Below are 22,771 nucleotides of genomic sequence, written 5' to 3' on the forward strand. Positions count from 1 at the left end.
ACTATTTCATTTTTTTGTTTACATTACAGCAGCTGACCTGCTCTGGCTAATTAACTCCCTTATTCCTTAGGGGATTCTAAATAGCTCTACGCAGAGCACTTAAGAAAAAGATTAATTCTGATTCTCTATTCAAAAATATTTAATGTCCATTAATTCAGTATAACAAAACTGGTTAGCAGAAACTTGATTTTTCTTAAAGGAAGATAGTTGTAAATTTTTTTTTTAACTTTAATAAAAAAATAATAAAATCACTAGTTTTTACTAATACTGTTTAAATAAAGTTCCATTAACTTGTATTTGGGGAAACCTAAACTAATATGTCAAGAATACAATATTAAGGAATTCCACCACTTTTACTCTCTAGCAGCAACTGACACCTTGAGCCCATTCCACTTTAACAGGTGTTCTATTATATCAGCCTATAAAACCGTGGAGTAAAGAACTAGGAGAAATACTGATCTAGAGAGAATTCAGAAGTCAGACTTGTATGTCTTGTAGAGAAATGTTAAGAAATGAACACCAAGCACATAACCTGGACAATATTTTATACTTTCAAGCAAGGAAGAAGTGCCTGAAGATGTACCCATACCAAACAAAAAAAAAGGGGGGGGGGGAGAGAGAGATACTGTCTAACTTGACAGATTCATTGCCTAGATGACTTGTGGGTATAACTGCATTTCCAGTTAGTAGCAAAGAGGAAGGCCAAACTTTATTTATAACATAGCAACCCAAAGAATTGAATTTCAAGGAGGGGCCAGCCATGCAATAAAGGTCATCTTTACTTCTTAAACAGTCAAATTTAATCAAGGGGAAAATCTTCCTCTAGTTTCAGATCTATAAGAGACAGAATTTGTGGAAGTATTAGTTATAAGAAACATATTGCCTACGTTGTGAAGTCTACTTCACTCCATATGCCAATATGGCCACACTGATTTGCATCAGGGCATTTCCTCTTGATCTGACAAAACCCCTGTCCATTTTTTAAAAATATGTAAAAAATTATAACTTTTCCAGGATAAAGTAAACAATTTTTTATTATACAGTCACAGGGAACAAAAACGTAGAATTTTCTATATATATATAATGTTTATTCCATTGTTCAATTTTCTCCCTAGTTGGCAAAATAAACTTTTGAGACAAGTAAGTAAAAAGAGTGTAATACCCCAATAGACACTAAGATCCTTCAAGGGCTGACGATAGAAATAAGATAAACTGCAACAACAAAAATAAAGTTAAATCACTGCCTCTTTATTCATCTACTAAAACCTCTCCCAACATTTGGATCTTTCTGAAGGAGAGAAAGAGAACCAAAGTAATAAAGGCTCAAATAAACCACTTGCCAAACACCAGTATATTCAGTAACACAGCTCCCTGGAACCAAACACTTGTTCTCAAAAAATTAAAAAATGGTTACCTAGCTGTAACTCTGGAATATGGAGATGTGGAAATAGGAATCCTTCAAGTCGAGGCAGCGTACTAGTATCCTGGATCCAGGGAAACCATATGCAATTTCAACTTTTTGAGAGACTTGTTGAGGCATCACAGATCCAGAATGGGGACGAGGATAATAACCGCACCATTGGGGGAGGTTACAGGGCATCTTCCCCCACAGAGGAGGGAGACTTAGGGGTGAAAGGCCTTCCCTCTACTCTGATCAGGCATGCCTTGTGCACTGAGCCTGGAGCCGTTGGTGCCACCAGCTGCTGCTCCGAGGTGGCAGACGACGAGACATGAGTAGAAGACATTGCCAGAACTGCCATTCTGCATGTACCCCAATAAGCCCACTGTGCCAGTCACTGGTTCAGCAATATCGACGCAGCCTTGGGTGCCCATTCACGGTGTTGCATACTTGATGAGGGGCTAAACTGGGCTTCCGTGCCTGAGAAATCCCCTTCCATCAATGCCTGGGTCTGACTGCTTGAAATTGCTGTTAGGGACTGGTGCCGGAGCAAGGTGATCAGTGCTGGTATCAAGGGGACCAGAGATGCAATGGGGAGCACTCCCACAATGCAGGCGACCAGGACCCACGCCTAGAAGACTATTTTGCAGGAGGGTGAGCAACTTAGGTAGTATGGCAACTGGAATCTTGCTCTAGGCGATCCGCGTCAAGATGGTGGCAACTGGGAATGTGGAACCAGTGACCAAGGATGTGCCTCAGGGCATCCAGGCTCCGACAACTTGCAGTGTGGAAGTGGAGAGCACTGCTTTGCCTTGGAGAATTGGCGGCACCGAACTGCCCCCTGAGGGGTCTTCGCATCTGACTTGCATATGTGGGGAGCCTTGCCGGTTCCTACGGCATATGCTGCACCAGTGGTGCGGGTGGAGGCCAATGCTCTCTTGGCGCTGGAGGAGCCTGCAAAGGTGTCTGTGCAGTCAGCGGTGGACCTTCCACAGGACTAAGAGACCCAGTTGGAGGGGTGCAAGTGCATGGTTCTGGAGTGGCCAGACAGCCTGAAGTGAGTTCTTTGTCCAATGGCCCATGGCCCTTTTGGCTCAGTGCCAGGCTTTTAGACTTCTTTTTGGGCACTGGCACTGGGGAATACTGCCAGGTGCAGGGGGAACTCCATGAGGAGAACCTGAAGCCGAATATCCCACTCTTCTTGTGTGCGGGGCCGGAAGTTTTTATAAATTCAGCACTCGTCTCCAACGTGTGACTTCCCTAAGCACCTGAGACACCTGCTATAGGGGTCACTTACAGGCAGACTGGGGCATGCCCTGCTGTGGCGAAGTCCCTGCTGGGACCCTAACTGTTAACTATTATGAACAAAACTATTTACAAGGCTCTAAATCTCAAAGACAATAGACAAAAAAAGCTAGCCCTTGCAATGCAAGGGAAGGCATGCCAAGTAACCGCCACAGGTGACAAAAACCAACTGAGACGGCGCAGGGTCGGTGGCACTTGATATATCGATGCAGGAGCGCTGCACTCAAGGGGGCACCACTGCCACCCCTACGGACATCACTAAGGCAAAAATCTCCGATGTCCGCGCATGTGAGCATGCGCATACCTAGAGTGGAATCGCCATGAGCAAGCAATCAAAGAAGAACTTTCGTTATTAATGACTGTGTACATTATGGCGACTATTAAAAGTTGCATAAATAGCAAATCTAAAAAAAAAGCAGACAGCAAAAGAATGAAAAGCGTAAAATTTACAAAAAACTTACCTGATTCAAAAGTTGGCATTTTCAAGTCACCTTGGTTCAGTTCTGTGCCATATTTTAATTTATGATATTTTGCCCTGAAAATTAAGCATAATCGGTATATAAAAAGGAAATTTCTTAAATTCAAATACCTCTTAATATTACAATTAAACAAACATGTAAAGATACAGAATGTACATTTCAATACTTTAATTTGGATAATTACTGAAAAAAGTCATTGAATCATTGAGTCAAACATTTTCAAAAACATGAAAGTGTGCTCATTTCTCATAAACACATATACCCCAAATTTTTATTAGTAAAGAAATTGAACTTGAGAACTTGTGTGTTATTTATGAAGGATTTTATTTTATGTCAGTAGGTAAAAAGCTTTTCAAGCTGTTCAATCTAGTCAGGATGGATAAAGACAAGGATTTATTTTAAAAAACTGAAACTTTAAAAACTTAATTTTAATAGATTTTTCTTTTTAAAAATAATCTATTTAAAATTAAATTATGAAAACGTATATTAGGGCCTGAATTTAATATAATCTATTAAAATAATTTAAATTAAACAAAAATCATAATATAAAATAGCACATTTCCTGACTAAGCATTAAAGAAAGTCAAACCACTGAACTGGTGGATGTCACTGACTAAGCATCTGGAACCAGAGCTTGTTGATGTGCTAAACCACGTTTCAAGAGCAGAAGCCTCTTCTAAAGTTGCAGAAACAATATTATCGTCACTTCAGTTTATTCAATTAGTTCAGTTCAATGACTAGTTCACTCAAAGTTAAGAAATTGATTAAGAATTGAAAAAGCAAGACAGCTTGTTCTCCTCTTCCAATCTTTGAATAAAACCTACGTGTGACTGAAATCTACTAGCGCTAAAATCTTAAAGGACATGGTGACCGGAACGATCAGTTCAATCCAATAATCACATATAATATTTTCTTTGTTTCACAAATCAGTTGTTTAAAATCCAAAACATGTTTTGGTAAGCTTTCTTCTTACGCATTCAGCACATTTATGGCATATTTAACTAATGAAAAACCATTTAAAATGTTTTTGGGCATTTTAATTGAATTGCAATTTTCATTAAAATAGAGCTTGACAAATAATAATAATATTAATCATTTAACAAACAAGTAGTGCAATCATCATTTTCTAATACAATAAAAAAGTAAAACATTAGAATCTGAATAAATATAAGTTAAGCTATATAACTAAATATGTATATAGTATAGCATATAGTATCTTCCTGTTTACCAAAAAGTACCACCAAATTTAGTGTGAAGTCTATATTTAGCTGCAAATCAACATGTTTTAATTGTTACCAACCAATGAAAATCAAGTTTTCTTTAGGAAAATTACTAAAAGGTACATATGCAAAACAAGATTAATTTAAAATTGATTATTTCAATAAATAATTTAAATCGCTTTATATTTAAATCAATCCACTGTGTCAAATTATACGAAAAGAGATCATTTGCTCCTTCAATTCTGTCATTCTCCTAGCTAAAGAATTGTACCCTGAATGGTTTCAGAGTGGCAGTCGTGTTAGTCTGTATCCGCAAGAAGAACAGGAGTACTTGTGGCACCTTAGAAACTAAGCTCAATAAAGCTGATGCTCAAATGAATTTGTTAGTCTCTAAGGTGCCACAAGTACTCCTGTTCTTACTACCCTGAATGAATTTCACACATGTGGTCTCCACCCAACTTTGACACTCTCCTCAACCACCTCCATTTGCGGTTCCCCACCTCTACTTCCCTCTCTTCATAGTATCCTGCCGAGATTTTCAAATGGAAAAATCTACAAGATCTGATATGACTATCTCCTTCCCCTTCCTATCATTCTCTCCTCCTTTCCTCCCAACAATGACACATGAAGTTTCACACCTGTTCTCCAACTCTAATCTCTTCACATGGCCAAGTGACCTCAACACATCTAATCTTTCTTGGCTCCATTCTTATGCCCTCTTTTTACCTTTCTCCTTAACTGTTTACTCTCTAATAACTTCCCATTGCAATATGAAGAGTATGCTTGCGTTCATTTTACATGAAATGTGATTTACAAGGTACTTATGCATAAAGAAGCATGCTGTGGCTCACCACCCTAGGAACATTCTAGAGAAGGTCAGGGGTGGGGAGGTGAGCCCAACATATGGAGTGGAAAAGTATAAGAATGTGATGAACAAATCCACATATGGAAAGGTTAAATATGACTGGTTAGAGGTTTGTGTTATGTAACTTAAGTAACTGCCATGTGCTATAAAATAACAATGGGAGAGGCTCCTTACTGGAGGGACTCTGGCTGATTTTTTTTTTTTTTTTTTTTTAACCAAGAGCTCTCCCTCTATGCACATTGAATAAAGTCTTGTTGAACTGAATTGAATTGAATCGAAGAGCCTGATTCTGCCTGGCATCTGACTCATTTGGGAACCACAAAATCCCAACAAATACAAGCATGCATTACTCTCCAATCTCATCCCACTTGCCTCTCCAACTCTCCATCATCTCCTAAACATTAGATGTGCCACCTTCAATCCTGCCTGGAAGTTCCTTCCCCCCAATTCCATTCTATAGCCTTTCCAGTCTGGCTTCTGCCTCATGCACTTAACTGAAAAAGCTCTCACTAAAGTCTCAGGGAAAATCCTGCTCAGACACTGCTGCCCTGGGCTTGAGCATGCCCAGTGCAGACACCATTTTTGGTAACTTAGCTGACAAAGTCTCTACCAAGCGTGTGTTAACTGTAATTTTTCAGGGTTTGTCTATATTTGGAGTTATTCCAGAATAGCTATTCTGCTTTAAATTCACATCCTACCTTAATCTGATAACCTCCCTGTGTAGTAGACAAGCCCTGCAGAGGCTTATAATTTGTCTAAATTGACCAAGTTGTCACAGAGATGGCAAAGGCCCACTCCTGACACCAGTGAAACTGCCCTTTACCCCATGCCAAATTTCAAATCCATTCTCCAAAACACAGAGATACTAGAGGTTTTCAATGAAGCAGTTGTAAGAATTTTTTTTAACATAAGCAAAACAGTATTTCTCCCAACTTGATTTTCTGAAACAGAAAAACCATTTTAGTTGAAACTTTCCAGTAAATTCAGACACTGGGTGTGGAAAATTTCAGCCCAAATGGTTAAAGTTAGGCAAAGTTATATGCAATTGAAAACTGGATCTTGTAAGGGAAAGTGTCAGGAACCTTAGTTATAAGTAGCAACTTAAATCCTAAAAGGAACAAAGCCTTTCAGTTGATCTTTAAAATGCATTTGTAGAAACTTCTGAAATATTAATACAATTAATTAGCTGGAATTTCAGCTATTTTAAAGTTGTTTATTAAAGTGATTCAGTATCAGGGGCGGCTCTATGTATTTTGCCGCCCCAAATACGGCAGTCAGGTAGCTTTCGGTGGCATGCCTGTGGGAGGTCCGCCAGTCCCGTGCCTTCAGAGTACCTGTTGCCGAATTACTGCCGAAAACACAGGACCGGCGGACCTTCCGCAGGCATGCTGCCAAAGGCAGCCTGACGGCCATCCTCACAATAACTGGCATGCCGCCCCTCTCGCGGCTTGCCGTCCCAGGCACACACTTGCTGCACTGGTGCCTGGAGCCGTCCCTGCTCTGTATGTTTTGAAAGTTTTTTTACACTGGACTCTAATATGAAAAATTAAGCCTAGACTTCAGAAATACCACATGTTGCACCTTTAGAATTTTAAAAAAATGTATTTAAGCTCTGGACTTATTTTTTCAAATAAAATGAACTGATAAGATTTTAGATTTCTTGTAAATTATTTCACATTTCATAAAGAAAGCACACTATTAAAATATTGTGTATTTTACTGAATAATTTCTGAAAGTACAGCAAGTATTTTGGCTTAACTGCATTCCAATAAATTTATAAAAACAAAAGCAAATGTCATGTAACAAGTTTGAAAGAATAAATATTTTAAGAAAGAATTTATAATTTTGATCTTAGAGCTATACTTTCAACGTATAACACAGATTCAATTTTACCTTCTACCTACACAACATATTTCAGTGGACACTGATCAGAGAAAGTGATCACTTCAAATTATATTTTCATGAAAATACTGTAAGATGTGATTAGTCTGTCCCTTGTGTTAGATAAGATTTGTTTTTAATATGCAAACTGATTTTGAATATGCAGTCAAGACATTAAACCAATATTCTCTCATCAGAAGCCAATAAAACAATTCTAAAATGTAGTTTAGATCACAGTCGTTAAACACTCAATCTGCCTAATACATTTATGTGGCCTGACTTGCATATTAAGATTCTGCAACACCTTGGCCTTCATTTAAAAAAACAAATAAATAAATAAAAATATGGAAACTCATGGTTGCAGAGCTAATGTTCCACATGTGAGTAAAACGTACATTGATGCAATGATGTCGTCTTCAGTCTGCAGACAGCCTGAAACAACAGCTCTGTCTGCTCTGAATGGACAAGAAGCATTGTCCACTAAAGCAGAAGTTGGAAATAGTGGGAGATTAGAAAAACTGAGCAGGAATACTGCTGTTACAGGACATTCCCTTGTAACAAAATGCACTTGTAGGTTCAGTTAGTCCTGGCATTTTTGTGCCCTTTTCTGTTGACTTCTCTATTCCTCTAGTTGCCTGTGCGGTATTTGTGCTAGAGAGGCTGGCCCAGACAATGCACTGGAAGCTGCTGTAGTCAGCTCTCTCAATATCAGAAAGGTATTGCCAGCGTCTAGCCTTGGGGTATGGTCAGAAAAACAGAAGCCCAGTAATGCACAGAAGGCAATAAACCCACTAAGAACAACAAAAATGATTCCTTTTTTGTTGCTTTATTTTTTCTTCTTCTTCTGAGCAGAAGGTCTGATAAAGCCTTCCTGTAGCTGCAGAAGGCAGTTTAAACTGGCTGGCTCAGCCCTTCAGGGGTGTGGCCATTCCCAGCATGTTTTGACTGACAGATCTGGTTTACGACTCCAAGGAGCTGCAAGCAGATGTAAGACCCATTGTAATGGATCTGCAGACTTTCCCTGTGAAGAATAATTCTTTTAGGGGTTTGAAAAGAATTTTCAAAAGCACTTATGTGACAAAGGGGCTTATGTCACTTTTGAAAATGGGATCTAGGTAATTTTGAAAATTCTACTAATAGTCTCAATAACAGCTTTCAACTACTTTTTAAATAAGTTACACCCTTTTATAGTAACCAACAGACCATGCTACCAAAAACAATTTTTAATAGAAAGGGATTACTGAAGGAAAGTTTAAGGTAGTTTTTTTTAATTGCTTCACCATATCAATACTCATCTAGAATACAAGTCACTATAGTGAAGAAAGAAGAGGATATGCAGACAGAATTATTCTTGGGCAACTAGCTTAAAGATGTCAAGGACGTGCGTGGATAAATATATCCGAGTTGACTGCAGCTGCCAAATATAGTTTGGAGTTACTGAAGATCTACACAATAGGTTGGAGTATTTATTTATGTATTTATTTTTAAGTTGGGGGAAGGAGGTGGCATATTTCAATGCATACTTAAAGTAACACTGAGTGGAACTTCCCTATTTTGTAAGAGATGCAAACTGAGGACTAAATTTGACTCTACCATTAAAAATATTGTCATATCACCAGCTAAATTCCTAAATATCTTTGAAACAGGTACTATATTTTGCATTCAATCAAAATATACAATAGAAAATTGTTTAGGTTTGAAAGGGTAGCAATAATGTACATTCACTAAATGCAAAACCATCTTTATGTGACATTCTTAAGGTGTCAGTACTAGTTTAATAGGTGAGAAACATGTTATGTTAGGTATTCTCTGTGTAACCTTCATATGTCTCATTTGGAAACAACACCTCAGAGTGCAACATTAATGATTAAGGAATGCTGATCTTTGAAATGTAAAATGCACATTTCACATTGTGAAACAAATATAGAATTAAAAATGATTAAAAAAAGAAAATACTACTTTTCTTTATTATTTGAGTCTCGTCTGTATAACGGAGCAGGAGAAGCACAGTAAATTTTTAGTTATTCTGTCTTTAGAAGTCTGAAAAACAGTGGTGGATTCCAGTTTTGGTTTTTACTGTCATGCAATTATTTTCTGAGTTATGAAAGGTGAAATGGATGATGCTCTTTGTGTTTAATATCTACTTACACAGGATATTATACCACATTTCTTCATACATCATAATATTCAACTTTGAAAACTTATTTGACTGCTATTGTGGCAACAGCAGAAGTACAAAATTCTATTTCTGTAGGCCAGAGAAACAGCTAGTTTAAGAAAAACCTGGCCTTTAGTTTTAGGGATTTTTTCAGTAGGATATTTACGAATTGCAGAATCTTTCTCAGATTAAATGTCAGTTTAGACCAAAACCAAAGAGTTCCTTTAATTTACTCAAGTTCTCTGAAGTGTTCCAGTACCCTGGACCAAGTGTTTAAATGTAAAGAAATTACACTCTATTTTGTAAAGTATCTTTCAGCACAGATAAATGTTGAATGAACATGCATACATACCTTTCTTGTTTTAATGCATATTCTAACATTTTTATTCTTCTTACTAAATCTTTCTTCAAGTTTTCCTGACCTTTTCTTTCTCCTTGTAGAAAAGCTATCCGAGCCTGAAAACACAAAAAGAGTAGATTTGTTTTGTTCCATTCACCTGCAGTACAGATAAACACAATCTAGTTCACTGAATGACAAGAGTTTGTTTTGGTAATATCTAGTTTCAATCCTTGTAGTTGAAAGGATTAGTGACAAATATTTGTTTCACTGAATGTTTTAATGCTACCCAACCAAAGGCATACAGGGGAAAGGCAGACCAAACAATTAGTTCCTCCCCCAGTTGAAAATCTTCTCAGGACTTCAAATAGAGGGCAAACGGGCCAGGTTGTTGAATACACAGACAGCACATCTTAAAGAACAAGTAACCACTTTTTCTTCATTTGAGTTGTTTATATGTGTGACTGTTCCCCTCTGGTGCTATCTAGACCAGTGATCTGCTAGGCCACTCCAATCCTTGACTCTGAGAGCCAGCCTTACCCTACTCTGCTGTGAGAACCCCCACTCCTGGGCTGTTCACACACAGCCGCTGGCATGTAAGTTGCTCCCAGCTACTTGCAAGCAAATGACACTAGCCAATATCTCTGGTCCCAAACACAACCCTAGGAACCTCTGGCCATGGCTACACTGGCGCTTTACAGCGCTGCAACTTTCGCGCTCAGGAGGGTGAAAAAAACACACCCGAGCGCTGTAAGATACAGCACTGTAAAGCCTCGGTGTAAACAGTGCCGCAGCGCTGGGAGTGCGGCTCCCACCGCTGCAAGCTACACCCATAGAGGATCTGGAGTACGTGCAGCGCTGGGAGACCTCTCTCCCAGCGCTGGCGCTGCGACTACACTCGAAACATCAAAGCGCTGCCACGGCAGCACTTTGAAGTGCAAGTGTAGCCATACCCTCTGTCTTGCAGTGTCCAGTCATGCCCGCTGGACGCTGCAAGCTTATACAAGTTGGTCAATTTAACAAAGAAATGGATATGTACCCAAGGGCGGCTCCAGGCCCCAGCACGCCAAGCACGTGCTTGGGGCGGCAAGCCATGGGGGGCGCTCTGCCAGTGCTGTGAGGGCGGCAGGCAGGCTGCCTCCCGCAGGCGTGCTTACGGAGGGTCCACTGGTCCCGCAGCTTCGATAGACCTCCCATGGCCTGTGGGAGGTCCGCTGAAGCCGCGGGACCAGCGGACCCTCCGCAGCCAAACCACCGGAGGCAGCCTGCCTGCCGTGCTTGGGGTGGCAGAATCTCTAGAGCCGCCCCTGTATGTACCAGGCGTGTTATCCCAAGGGGCGTCTCTAACACGCTTCAGACCAAATGCACAACTTCCAGTAAAATAAACACAGATTTATTAACTATGAAGATAGATGTTAAGTGATTATAAGTCAAGGCTTAACAAGTCATAGTGCTTACCAAAAAAGAAAAGAAAATATAAGCAGACAGTCTAAACTCTCAACTCTATTAGACTGGGCAACTAGATTAAGCCATCTTCCTCACCCCACTGGATACTGCAGTCCTTTATATACAGGTTTGTTCCTGAAACCTGGCCCAAACTCCTGTGTTGGCGTCTTTTCTTCTCAGTGTCTTGGTTGCTTGCAGCATAGGTGGGGTAGGGGAAGGGCTCAGTATGTGTCCATTCTGTCTGTTTAATACTCTCAGTCCATACGCTTGGGGAGCACAAGTCCAGGCAAGTCTGGAGAGCACTGCTGAGTCTCTCCAAGCAAGGCTGAGCAATTCTCCTGGTGTGGCCTCATGCAGGTGAATGATTGCAATGTAGCTCCCTTGCTGGATAATGGCTGTTGATGGGTTGTTTGACACCCCGCCCAGGCAATGGTTACTTTCCTTGCTGTTGCCTCTGGGGAGCTAATATCTGGCTGATTCTCTAACTTACAGCATGCTTTTGTGACCACCATACAACACAATTCTCAACTTCATATGCATTAATGATACACATATATGGATAGAGAAAAGACTTTCAGCAGATCATAACCTTTCCCCTGATACCTTACAAGGCATGCTTTATATGTAAGATCACAAGTATATGAAAATGAGGAATATGGGGGTTACAGTACACTCCAAGGTATAGAATGTCACAATATGTCCTCCACTCTTGGAGACAGAAAAGAGTTAACAGATGGAGGCAGGTATTAGATCTGTATTCATGTACGAGTTCAAGTACTGCTCTACCAAAGGCTGCATCTCCTACAAATACCTGGCCAACTGCATAATGTATGAATAGATCATGTGGCTGCCTTACAAATTTCAGAAGAGGAGATATTATTAAAAGCAGCTACAGAAGCAGCTTGTGATCTTGTACAATGTGCCTTAACTACTAACAAAGGATCCCCACCAGAAGAGTGACAGCACAATATAGTACATCATAAAATCCAATTCAAAAGTGTGTGAGAAGAAATTGGTTTAATCTTTAACTCTGTCAGCATGCGTCACAAAATGATTTGGAAGAAATCTTAAAATATTTAGTCCTCTTCAGATAGAAAGCTAAAGCTCTGTCTACATATAAAGAGTGTAGACTCCTCTCTATTAGCGTAAGATTTTGAACAAAATATTGGTTAATTAATCAGCTCATTAACATAATTAAGAGACATTTTTGCCAAGCAATAGTTTTTGATGATCTGTCGAAGAGTGACTATCTGTTCACAACATGATCTATCTGGATGGAACCCAGCCTGTTCTTGCAATATTTCATTCACTGCTTTCTTCATTCTACTCAGCATAACAGTAGTCAATACTTTGTCTGAGACTGATAGCAGTACAATATCTCTCCAGTTTGTTCATTAAGATCACTTTTTTTGTTTTGTTTTGTGTGTGTTGCAATTCCACAATCATTTCCAGTCTTGGGCAGTTGTTCCTTCACCCATATTTCATTACAGAGTTTTGTTAGCTGCTCATTCAGAATTTCACCTTTCATACCAGTTCGAATTCTGTCAAACATTAGGAGCTGTCTCCAGTGTCAGGCTTTTTGATGGCTGCTTTAATTTCATCGGGTGTTCTTGGTCCCTCTTCTATTTCTAATTTAGCACTGGCATTTCTCTCAAACCCGTGAATGATGGTTGGCTCTGGACAGTATAATACAGAATGGAAATGTTCTTTCCATCATCTGAGTTGTTCTTCATTCATTTTCAACATCTCTCCACGAATGTCCCTGATCAGCATCACCTGTGATGATCTGGTTCTTCCTGAGAAGTCTTTCACTATTCTTTAGAGCTGCTTGATGCCACCCTTCTGTGCTGCTTCTTCTGACTCTGCAGCCTTCAATACTGCCAACTGAAAAACCCTGTGGAATATTGCTAGAAGCTATGGGGTGCCAGACAAGCTGATCAACATAGTGAGGAGTTCATGTGAAGAAGTGGATGAGCAGTAAGATGGGATACAGGCTTGGGTAAGAGGCTCAACTGTGTGACAGGAGTTAGATTAGGGTGTAAATCATCATCAATTCTCTTTGCATTAGCAATAGATTTGGTGATGAAGCGGGAAACAAAAAGGCATCATGAATGGTGTAAAATGGATTAGCAGAGATGAGATACATGATCTTGACTTTGCCAATGACACTGCTTTACTAAGTACGACATCAAATGGAATGACTGCCCTTACATTAGAGGAACAGGGAGCTGTAAAAAATGGATGGGAAGTAAATGCAGAGAAAACCAAGACTATGAAGATAGGAAAGTGAACAACAGATGCAAAGATGTACATGGATGGAAAAGAAATCTAATGGGTAGAAGAATTCTGCTATGTGGGGCGGGTGATGATATTTGAAGGTGGCTGTGATAAAGATATTCATATAAGATTAGGAAAACCAAACCCCCCTGGAACTGGACGGCCTGATGTGTCAGCAACATAGGAGGAACTAAAGTCTAAGGTAAGATTAAAATGAAACTCAGACACAATTTAGGCAGGAAACTCAGGTGAGGTCTTAATGAAACCTTATACCCCATGAAAAAATCTTATAAGGATTAAGCATTAATTCCACCCACTCCATGAGCAGAAATAATTATTACTCAAAACATTGTTTTCATGGATACAAGACTTGACTTAGACAGGTAGCAAATGGCTCAAACAGGGTTTTCATTAAACTTAACACAATATTCAGATACCATAGCGCAGATGGATCCTTTATAGGGGAAATACTTGAAGTAGATCCTTGAGAAATTTTTGAAATAAAATAAGAAAAATATATTAAAACCATTAATCTTAGGATGACAGGCAGATTCTGAAGCTAGATTCCATTTAATAGAACTAAGTGATAACCCAGAGGATTTTAAGGACAGAAGGTAATCTAAAATGAAAGGAAAAGTCAGCCTAGAAAAGGGAAATAATCCGATCAAAAGCATCAAATCTTTTCCAATTAGAGTTGTAAGTAGTTCCCATGGAAAGTTTTCTACTATTTATTAAAATCTCCTGAACCTCTTGAGAACATATTTTCTTAGCCGCATTCAAACAGCTAACATCCAGGCTATCAGATAAAGGGATGCTAAGTCCAGATGAACAATTGTCCAGTTCTGATACCAACTCGCTATAGCCAGACACCTGGAGCTGAATATTATGTACTGGTAATGGGCTGTTTCTACCACAAATCTTGGAAATTTTTTTGGAGCAGGATGGATGGAGACATGAAAATATTGGATTAAGCAGATCCACAGTTGCAAACCAATCCAGCAGAGTTTTCAAAAGTATAGCAACAAGAGCCACCATTCTGAGAAGTCTTGAGTTATCCCAAATCTAGAATGACTGGACCGTCTCCATTTTATTTGTGGTAGAAGGAAAACATGAGAATAGAAGCCCTTTCTTTTTAATTGAAAGGAAACCTCTTCTGTAGTTCCAAGTTCTAACAAGAATTGAAATTCCTCTTGTAGAAGCAATTAGTGAAAGGGGTCCCTGAAAAAGGAGAGGGAAGAGGAATGGTAAGGGTGGATAGCCTGAAATTGTACAACAAATCAAAAATGAGTAGTATCTAAAACCCATCTGTCCATAAAGTTGTTTTCCCAGGTGGACTGAGGCTGTCCACCAGTATGTTCTGAGTGCCTGGGATGTACCCTGCAGAAATTGATGAGGTTTTAGATTCACTAGTTCCATAAATTGACTGCCTATCCACACAGTGAGAGGAATTTTGCCCCTCCTTGTTTGTTTAGATAGAAGACAGTCATCATGTTGTCTGGCATTATCTGGCGGTGACGGGATCACGTAAGTGGGAAGAATGCATTGCAGACCTATCTGACTAGTCTTAGTTCCAGGAGACTAATATGTGCCCTGACTCCCAAGGTGTCTACATACCTTGTGCTGGGTGGGTGCTCATGTGGACTTCCAAGTCTATAATAGATGCATCTGTAATCATCATCATGTCAGGTGGGGGAATTAGAAAAAGGGACTCAAAACACATACACGTTTATCCACCAGGTGAGTGAAGCCCTGACACTGTTGGAGATTGTCACTAGGCTGTGACTCTCTGGCATATATACTGACTTGATCCAGGGTGGCAGACAATGGAGATGGAGCTTGGTGCATGTTACTTAAGTACAGAAAGATCTGGACTGTTTGGGGTTAGTGAGTGACTTGCTTTATCAGACTGCTCATGGCATGGAATCTGCCTGTTAGCATATGGGCCTGTTAGCCTGAGACAGAATTTTGGGTTTGATTTTTTTTAAACATTTATGTTCTTACTAATGTGTGTGAAGAAAGAACAAAGACATTGTGTGTTACATCTGCTCACAAGCAGATCCCTCTCTGTAAAATGGGAATACTGCCATTATATAGTTTTACAGGTGATTTGTGAAGATAAATTCATTAATATTTGTGAACCAGTCAGACACTGTGGTGAGAAAACCACAGAAATGCTCATGAGAAAAATCAATAATTTTGCATTCAGTGCAAGGTATGGATAGCGTGCATTAAGTAGGGCCTGGTATCGTACACTGAATACAGAGGATAAAGAGGAAATACTGAATAACTTAATCCACAAAAAGAGGCAGGGATCCTCTGGAAAAAATAGTCCCTAATTTCATGATCACTTATTATCTAAAGCATACACACAAGGGGACCAAGTTAAGGTTTGTATGGGCAACCTTAATTCTGGCATTTCCTTACTTTTAAATGCTGGATTTTGCAACCTTAATGTTTTAACACAGGTGGACAGTGTGGGTGGGGTTTTTGTTTTTTTGTTAGAATAGATTTTAAGGTTAGAAAGGACTATTTATGATAATCTAGTCTGATCTTCTCATAAGAGGCGATAGAATTTCACCCAGTAACTGAATTATTTGCCTTTCAGGATTACTTTACAAAGCTGGATTGAAGTCACCCACGTACTCACACACCCATACAGTATTACTCAGCACAAGAGCTAATTTGCCAACTATTCTAGTTAACAAGTTTTCTATTTCTGTCCCTTGCTTTCACCTGTTTTCCTAATGTATCAGATGGTGTGTAGAGACTTGACTAACTTACCCAAAGTAACACGGTCCATCAATGAATCATGACAGTCACTGGTGCAATGACATACTAGAATTGTTAACCAATAACCCAAGCATTTTGAGTGCTTATAATTGAGCTACTTCATATCATGTCACAGCTTACATGAGCAAATATATTATTATGTCTGTTTACAAGTTTTTTGTTTTTGTTTTTTTAGTATGGACACTAAACATTAATTCAGTTGGGAAGCACTGAAACAAAATATATAATTGATGCCCAAATATTTTTGAATAGTTTATAATCCCCAGATACTTTGGATCTGCAAATAACTATAAACAGATCACTATAAAGTATGCCTGCAAAGTATAAGTCCATTACTGTTTATTACCATGCTTTAAGAGATGTTATGAGTGGCATTTGTTACATTATTTTCAAGATCCAGAATCTAAATCATGTGGCTTTTGTTAAACTGTAGAGATTTGTCATTGCAATTAAATAGACTGAATTTGAAGTTCCCCCTGCACAGTTCTTTTGTTACACTTTCATCAGAGCAGTTACCGTAGGAATTTAGCAGCACTACATGGACATAAAATTTACAAAAGAACTTCTGTACAAACTTAGAATATTGACAAAGATTCCAAGTTTTTATGTACAAGAACATAACTCAATCAGAAAAGTTTTCTGAACAAAGAATGAGACATTTTGGTTGCTTAAGCAAGAACTGTAGCAAATGTTCAAGTCTTTTGAGAAGCATTGCTTTAAGTTTCATATAGTACCATGTACAATGAAAACTTCAAATATTAGAACTGAATTGTTGCAATTAGTCCTGGTAAGATTCACTTAAAAAAAAAAAAAGACCTTGAGGAGTAAATTTTCCTTAATCTTGAAGGGGGTAGGGGGGCGTTACAAGCAAGACTGTTAGCTGCACTTATTATTAAGGCTGCCTGACACTTCCCACTGTAAGATCCTTTTTTCAGCTGCTTCTCGCTTTCAGTCCAAACAGTTTAATTTGGCAAATTTTACACGTCAGATATTTGCCTCAGGCTGATTTAAAAAAAAAAGTCCATCCATGTCTGAGAACAAGGCTACAGAAAAATACATTGTTTTGAAAGATTATATATATAAAAATAATCTTATCGCTTTCCATTGCTAATAAGTTCCATTGCCCCCAGGCTTTGGAACAAGGACTTCAAATTTGGGAGAGGGTGGTCTTTGTGTCAGAGACATGCCTTTTCTGTGAAAATTTATCCAAATTTGGTTAAATTACAAGATTTTGAAAAATCTTAGTTCACACATACTCAGACTTTTGCAGCTAAAATCTCCAAAGATTCAGTTCACACTGAGGGGCAAGAACATACTCACAGCTCCTAGCACTGATGAGACTATGCATGTGTTATTCTCTCACAGCTCCTATATTTGATGAGACTGTGCATATGCCATCCCCATACAGCAACTGAGCATGCTCCAGAGGAGGACTAGTCTACAGGAGCTCACTTGGAGTTTCCCTGTAATTACTGCTACCCGCTGCTCTGGGCCAGGCAATCAAATGAGCACAGGGAGCCTGTCTCTCTTGTGCTCCCAATGACCCCCTACAGAGAAGACAAGAACTGAACTGGAGTGGGAAGGAGCAGATTGGAACAAGGAGCCTGGTGACACTGGGACTGAAGGGAGACTGATTGGGCGGCGCAGGGGAGTGTAGGGGGGAAATGGGGATAAGTATGAGACTGGTTGGGCAAGGAGACTGGGACTAAAACCCTGGGGGGAGATTGGAATCAGCTGGGCAAAGAAATTGAAATGAGAAGCCTCAGGAGCAGCAAGTGGGACTGGGACAAGGAGCCACGGGTGGTGAAGCGATAGGATTGGGACTGGTGATTTGAAGGCATGGGGCAAAAGTATATTAAAACAACATTATTAAGATTATAAATGTCAAGTACTCAAAAGTTAGTAAATGGCAGAACTGAGTTTGCTTGTAAATGGGCTTTTCTATGGTACCCATCACTATAGTATGAGTGTGTCAGAAACGTTAATTTATTTATCTTCACAATGCCCCTGTGAGATATGGGGATAACAGAACCACATTTACAGATGGGGAACTAAGAGAGATTAGGTCAAAAATATCCATGTTTTGCATACTCAGTTTGACACACCTAAGACCTCATTTTTCAGAGTAATTAGCACTATATAGTACTTTATATGTTTTAAGCACAGCTCCTATTGACTTCAGCTGAAGAAAAGTGCGTTCAGCATCTTTGCAAATCGGGTACCCAAATAATAAAGGAACACAAAAGTTAGTGACTACCTGTGAAAAATTTGGTTTAAGCATCTTATCTAGCATTACACAGGGACTCTGTGGCACAGAGAGGGACAGAATCCAGTTCTTCAGGACAGCATTTAACTGCCTTAGCCATGAGACTGTCCTTTCTCTTCCTACAAACACATGCCTCATTCACCACACTTGCCACCTTATACAACAAATTAATCAGGAGTCCTACAAACAAGCTTCTTTCGCTACATAACCTTGATTCATCCCCAGAGCAAGTCCTATCTGTGCAGTGAAAGACAGGGAGCCTGTGCAGAAATATATACTGAGTGAGTGATCATGTAAAGACTATCATAATACAGTATATATGCAAATGCACAAAAGGACCAAGTTAAAGTTGCATAGGCAACCTTACTTCAGGCGTTTCCTAACTTTTGAGTCTTGACAGTGAAACCCTAACAATGGTCTTATAGTGCAATTTATGCATAATGTTTGAATTAGTTTGCCAAAAATCCCAAGTCCAGCTAGAAATATTAAGGAAAAGTTTAGTGTGAAAACTGAATTAAGCAATGAAACTTAGAAGACAGATGACGGCAAATTCTTTAACAATACACTTCATGATGTTGGAGTACCAGTTTCCTGTACACCCTCAAAAGTTTTCTGCTTCATTAGAGTCTACTGGATCGTAACAAAAATAAAAATCATAATCAAGGCGATTAATTGAATTTTTAAAGGCTTAAAATTGAATACAACTGAAACAATTAAAACTCAAATACCAGTTACCTATTCCATAAATCCAAATACACGTATACCTGACCAGGATACAAGGACAGTGGTGATGGTGGGGGTTTGCTGGTTTGTTTTGTTTTTAAATCTACTCTGGACTTCTGGTGGAAGAGCAGGCTTATAATGTTTTGGGAAGAGATGGAATGTAGTCAAGCAGCTGTATTACAAAAGCTCCATCTTAAAGAGCATACATGAATGTGTGTCTCTTTACCTCAAAATGGAATTTGTAGCATGCCCTCAGATAGCAGAATGGTGGTAAATATTGATTCTTTATCCACAACATTGTATTGCAACATTAGCAGCACAATTTGCTCTAGAATTTGTCTTATATTCAGGATTAAAATACATCTGTGATGGCTGAACATGAAGCAAAAAAGTGCTTTTGAATATTACTGAATACCTCCGTCCCTCATTTTACTGCAGTATTTAACACTTACAAGAGGTATTTATTGCAAGTATATTTTACCATTGTAAAAACATTATTATTCTACTTCCTATTCCCAAAGAAAGAATACAGGAATTTAAAAACCATTAAAGAATAGCTTCGTGACTGTCGCCTCAGCTTCAACCTTCTACAACCACAGGTGACATATCTGTCTAATTTAGAGGATAAGCTTCTTGCGGCAGAAAATGTCTGCATGTACAGCACCAAGCACAATATAGGACCTCAAATGTTTTCAGGGTTGATTAAATCCTTCACTTTTCTAAAGGTAAATAAATGAAATTCCATGCAGTTTACTATGGGGAAATTTTCAGATGCAAATTCAGAAACAGGATTTTGACTACTCTGGATGGATATTAAAGATTCAGGGACATTTTGCAAACGAGGTCTTGCACAACTTTCTTGTCCAAAATTTCACTCTCTCCAATGTTGTACAGTGCGATAGTTGGCTATCACTATTCACTCCATGGCTGTCCTTTTTCAGTATTGCTGTATTGTTTATAAATAAGGCTATGTTTTAGTCACGGGTATTTTTAGTTATGAAAAATAAGAGCCAAAAATGACCATCATTCCTAAACATTTCTTTTCAAAAACTACTAATTGCACCACAATTTCTCAGAGAGGGGAGAAGGAAAGGAGAAAGGATTGGATGTGTGTATGTGCAGGGAAACGTACAGGGCTCAGGAAAGAGTAACACCTGGAGTATACTCCAGTTGCCTTATGCAAATCTCATGAAACAAAGCTGCTGTAAAAATCAGATTAATTGGCCAGTACGTTCTGGCTGACTTGAGCCACTCCAAAGTAGCCAGCGGCTACAGGAGAAGCTGGCCATAAAAATATCAAATAAAAAAAAATTAATACTTTATATCTTAAAGTGATTAGGAATGCCATATGGCAACATTCTCTAATTTTCTTGTTTAAACCAAGGAAATTCTCAAATGACACACACTGAAATCAACGTAACTCCAAGAACTCAGAGCTGAGATTAAATTTAACAGAAAAACAAGGTAACACATGGAAATTCAGATAAATCATCCAAGCTCTGCCCTGAGGCAACATGGGAAGAAAAGTCTCTTCTCTAAAAAAAAAAAAAAAAAAAAAAAAAAAAAAAAAAAAAAAAAAAAACCAGTTTCATTTGTGACTACAAACATTCATATCTCACCTATAATTTCTTATCTATCAGATGTAAAAAATCCAGACATTTAGCCTCAGCTCTGAATTTCTTGGGTTTATAATCCTCCATTTTGGGATAATAACAACAGCCTCAATGTATTTTACCTTAAATTCTGAAAAGTACTTTCTGGCTTACCTCCATTTTAATGCAGCTTTTGTCCTGGGATAAAGATTTTAGGTTTCAATTAGTTACTCAGAAGGCAGCAGCAAAGAGACTTCATGTTCAACTACTGAGGCATGGGAAGAGACTCATTTACCTGATTCTCTCCAGTAGTGAAGGATTAAATCTCCCAGACTTTCACAATAGCTCCTAACTCAGGGGTCGGCAACCTTTCAGAAGTGGTGTGCTGAGTCTTCATTTATTCACTCTAATTTAAAGTTTTGCGTGCCAGTAATACATTTTAATGTTTTTAGAAGGGCTCTTTCTAAGTTTATAATATATAACTAAACTGTTGTTGTATGTAAAGTAAATAAGGTTTTTAAAATGGTTAAGAAGCTTCATTTAAAATTAAATTAAAATGCAGAGCCCCTCAGACCGGCAGCCAGGACCCAGGCAGTTTGCGTGCCGCCTTTGGCCCGTGTGCCATAGGTTGCCTACCCCTGTCCTAACCAGTCATTGTCAGGACTGTACTGAAATGAAAATGACTAGATCATTCTTTTCAAGCAACTAGGCTGTTTGGAGGAAAGGAGGGGAAAGGGAAAAGAGATTGAATGCAGAAGGAGACAAGAAGATCATAATTTATAGCAACCAAAGTGTAGTTTGGAGGAGTGGAGGTGAAGTTAAGGGAAGAATGGACACTATGAAGGATGCAGGGTCTAGACATTCCACTTTGATAGGAATTGCCCAGTGCACTCTGACCCCATCCATTCCCTAACTAGCCAGGGAGGGGGCACACTGGATCTTTCATTAAGGTGCTGCTCTTGGACCTTACTCACCCAGGTATCTCCTCCCATCTTTTATATCAATCTTCCGCGCAAGTGTGTCAGGTAAGTTTTTTCAAATTATGGTTCAAGTTAGGGAGAGTCAGGAGGACCACCAAAATCTTTCTAAAGAAATACAATTAAGTTATGCTAGAGGGCTGCACACTTCATTACTTCAGTAGACCAAGCTCATTGCACATACCATGGCTCCTTGCATTCCTTCATTGCCCAACATAAGAGCTCTCCTATCCCTTTCTATTTTAAAGACTGCCTGCAGTGCCCCCAATCCCTCTTCCTCATAATGGCTCTGTGGGCCCCATTCTTCCCCCTATGCATGATGCTCTGTGTCCACTCCCTATTTCTTCCTCTGCCACATGCCAGGGGCTCTGTATCTCCCCCATGATCCCTTCCACTGTCACATTCCCCCACATCATCATAGCAGGTCTCCATATGCCCAAAATTCCCCCCACCACATGCCCTCATTCTCAAGACCCCCATCCTCCTTATTTCTTTTATATCTGGCTGAGAAAATAAGTCATTTGGGGTGACAAAATTCTAAACAGTAGATAAAAGTCAATGATTTTACTTAAAATTTAAAAGAACTTTTAAATTTTATTTAAATTAAGTTTTTTTAAAACCATGTATTTAAAATTAAATTTAAAGTTCATAACCTATGTTAAGGACTAAACATAATTATTAAAATCATTTACATTAAATATAAACAATAAGCAGCACTTACATGTTTACTGCTCACATTTTAAGGGAAAGTTAAACCTATGAACTGGCGAATCTATTATTAGAAACTAGATGTGAGTGAACGAGATCTACTAGTTCTTAAATCTTGAAGGACAAAGAGTACAAGAACCAATCAATTGCTTAAATAAATGTCTATAAATATAATGTGCACTCCTGTTAGCAAAAAAATCCCAAATTTAGCCTAAAGGTTATATTTAGTTTCTAATCAACATGTTTTAAAGGTTACCAACCAATAAGAAACAACCTTTATTTAGGAAAATACCTAAAAAGGACAAATGTAAAACAATTAAAATATATTATTTGAATTTAGGTTTCCTT

General features: G+C 38.8%; 1 protein-coding gene across 3 annotated transcripts in view; it reads right to left on the reverse strand.

The window, feature by feature from the left end:
- Positions 1 to 22,771, reverse strand: part of STRN3 (striatin 3) — an 87,022-nt gene that overhangs the window by 43,549 nt on the left and 20,702 nt on the right. For all 3 annotated transcript variants that reach the window (XM_050953873.1, XM_050953872.1, XM_050953874.1), the window contains exons 2-3: positions 9,660 to 9,763; positions 3,166 to 3,239 (exon numbers count right to left, since the gene is read on the reverse strand). In XM_050953873.1, the coding sequence (XP_050809830.1) occupies positions 3,166 to 3,239; positions 9,660 to 9,763 (178 nt within the window). The remainder of the gene's footprint in view (positions 1 to 3,165; positions 3,240 to 9,659; positions 9,764 to 22,771) is intronic.

The sequence above is a fragment of the Gopherus flavomarginatus genome, chromosome 5 (assembly GCF_025201925.1).
Source record: "Gopherus flavomarginatus isolate rGopFla2 chromosome 5, rGopFla2.mat.asm, whole genome shotgun sequence".
Classification (NCBI taxonomy): domain Eukaryota; kingdom Metazoa; phylum Chordata; order Testudines; family Testudinidae; genus Gopherus; species Gopherus flavomarginatus.